The sequence below is a fragment of the Anarrhichthys ocellatus genome, unplaced genomic scaffold (assembly GCF_004355925.1).
Source record: "Anarrhichthys ocellatus isolate YVR2014 unplaced genomic scaffold, GSC_Weel_1.0 scaffold22, whole genome shotgun sequence".
Taxonomy (NCBI): domain Eukaryota; kingdom Metazoa; phylum Chordata; class Actinopteri; order Perciformes; family Anarhichadidae; genus Anarrhichthys; species Anarrhichthys ocellatus.
This window is the reverse complement of record NW_022280052.1, coordinates 380,653-382,877: the sequence shown is the minus strand read 5'-3', so window position 1 is coordinate 382,877 and position 2,225 is coordinate 380,653. Positions and strand designations below refer to the sequence as shown.

General features: G+C 43.0%; 1 protein-coding gene across 1 annotated transcript in view; it reads left to right on the top strand.

The window, feature by feature from the left end:
- cp (ceruloplasmin) overlaps positions 1–2,225 on the top strand; it is an 11,639-nt gene that overhangs the window by 4,742 nt on the left and 4,672 nt on the right. Inside the window, exons 8-13 of the mRNA XM_031859690.1 lie at positions 40–179; positions 793–933; positions 1,051–1,095; positions 1,186–1,400; positions 1,664–1,820; positions 1,941–2,153. Coding sequence (XP_031715550.1) covers positions 40–179; positions 793–933; positions 1,051–1,095; positions 1,186–1,400; positions 1,664–1,820; positions 1,941–2,153 — 911 coding nt within the window. The remainder of the gene's footprint in view (positions 1–39; positions 180–792; positions 934–1,050; positions 1,096–1,185; positions 1,401–1,663; positions 1,821–1,940; positions 2,154–2,225) is intronic.

Below are 2,225 nucleotides of genomic sequence, written 5' to 3'. Positions count from 1 at the left end.
TGTGTGTGTGTGTGTGTGTGTGTGTGTGTGTGTGTGTAGTGAAGCAGATATGTTTGTAACTAGAAGTCAAAACCGTATTGGAAGCCGCTATAAGAAGGTTCGCTATGTGGAATACACGGACATTACCTTCACAACAAAGATGCTACGCAGCCCAGAGGGGCTACATCTTGGAATTCTGGGTAATCCAGGCTGGGCAGGGGTTGGTTGCACTTTTTTTTCCAGAGTCAGAGATGCTCTGGAGGCACAAATAAACTCAAACAAGTACAGCCAAACACGCTTGTTACTAAATGAAAAATGCTATGTATTGATAGTATGGTATGTAACTAAATATATTATTATATGTCTTGCTCCCCTTTCCAAAGGGGAAAACTTGCCACACAACACTGGACTGTAACTAACAGTTATTTTCATCATTGACTAACCTGCAGATAACTTTTTCATTTTTTATTCATCACAACTTCCTAAACATTTTCAAATTGCTTGTTTAGTCCAACCAACTGTCCCAAACAAAGAAAGATATTTGGGTTACAACTAAAAACAGCTTTTAAAAAAATAAATCTTCTGACCTTCTGGCTTTGTTATTGTTGAAGGCATTAAAGGTCTTTGTTCATATTTTGGACAGACTTCATCAGATCACTTCAACAACAGTTTGCCAGTTTCAACACTAATGTTTGAAATATGTCGGCAGGATCTTGTTAACACGATGAGATATCTCCCAACATAGTGTCATCGAATGGTCCTTTGTCCTACATTTGTGCTTGTGTGTCCATTTGTGTCCATCCATGTCTCCAGGTCCTGTGCTGCGAGCTGAAGAGAAGGACACTATCAAGGTGGTGTTTAAGAACAAAGCCAGCCGGCCTTACAGTATACAGCCTCATGGTGTTCAGTACAGTATAGAACAGGATGGGACGCTCTATCACAATGAACTGGAAGGTTAATACATGCACATACACTCACACTGTTATCGACGTACTAGATTATACATTAGACACCTTCTTATCTTGTTTTATGTCTCCGTCTTTCCTGCCCTACACTTCTTCTCCTCCTCAGAGTCCCATACAGCAAAGACACTGCGGGAGTTGAAGAGGGAACCAAGTGAGCTAAAACCTGGATTATTACAGTGCCAGTCTAAGTTAGTTAACAATATCATCATTATAATATTCCTCTTTCTTTTAATAAATTTAGGAGTGGTGACCCCTCCCCCAGCTGCTCTGGTCAGACCTGGAACGTTGCACAGCTATGAATGGACGGTGCCATTGGGTGCTGGTCCAGTTCAAGGGGAGGCTGACTGTCTGACCTATCTGTACTACTCTGGAGTGGACCCTGTTAAAGACACCCACTCTGGACTGGTTGGACCGCTCCTTATCTGTCGTCCTGGATCACTGAAAAAAGGAATACAAGTAAGAAGAGAGCATCACTAAACTTACGTTTGATCAGGTCACATCCCATTAAATCTGGTGTTTCCAGTTCTGATTTGGGGGATATTTGCAGTATGTGTGGACCTAAATCTGATACATATCTGGCTTATTTCAAGAAGGCTGGAGAACAGCTTCAATAGAGGTCTGCCATAGAGGGACACAGAAAACTGAAATGACTGAAATGTGTTGATGAAATCACAATTAGACACCTTTCCTCCTCTTCCTTCTCTCTTCTCCTCATGTAGAAAAACTATAAAAAAGAGTTCCACCTCATGGCCACTGTGTTTGATGAGAACCTGAGCTGGTATCTGGATGAGAACATTGGGTCCCTAACCACTGCTCCCATAAAGCCTGCTTTTAACAAGGAGGATGAGGGCTTTATTGAAAGCAACAAGATGCACGGTGAGGAGACGCACACTCACACACTGATCACTGGCAGCTCAGCTTAGCTTTTCCCCTTAATGATTTTATCATTTTTGAGCTAATCACTGTAGTTTTTGTTTCCGTGTCTTTCTCTTTTAGCAATCAATGGCTTTGTGTATTGGAACCTCCCAGGCCTGACCATGTGTAAGGGGGATACGGTAACATGGCACGTGTCAGGACTGGGTTCAGAGACGGACATCATCAGCCTTTACTTCCAGGGAAACCGCTTCATCTACCGCCAGAACAGACGAGACACCATCAGCGTCTTCCCTCACATCTCACACACTGTCACTATGGAGCCAGACAGCATGGGTATACATCTCTCTGTCTCTCTCTGTCTCTCTCTCTCTCTCTCTCTCTCTCTCTCTCTCTCTCTCTCTCTCT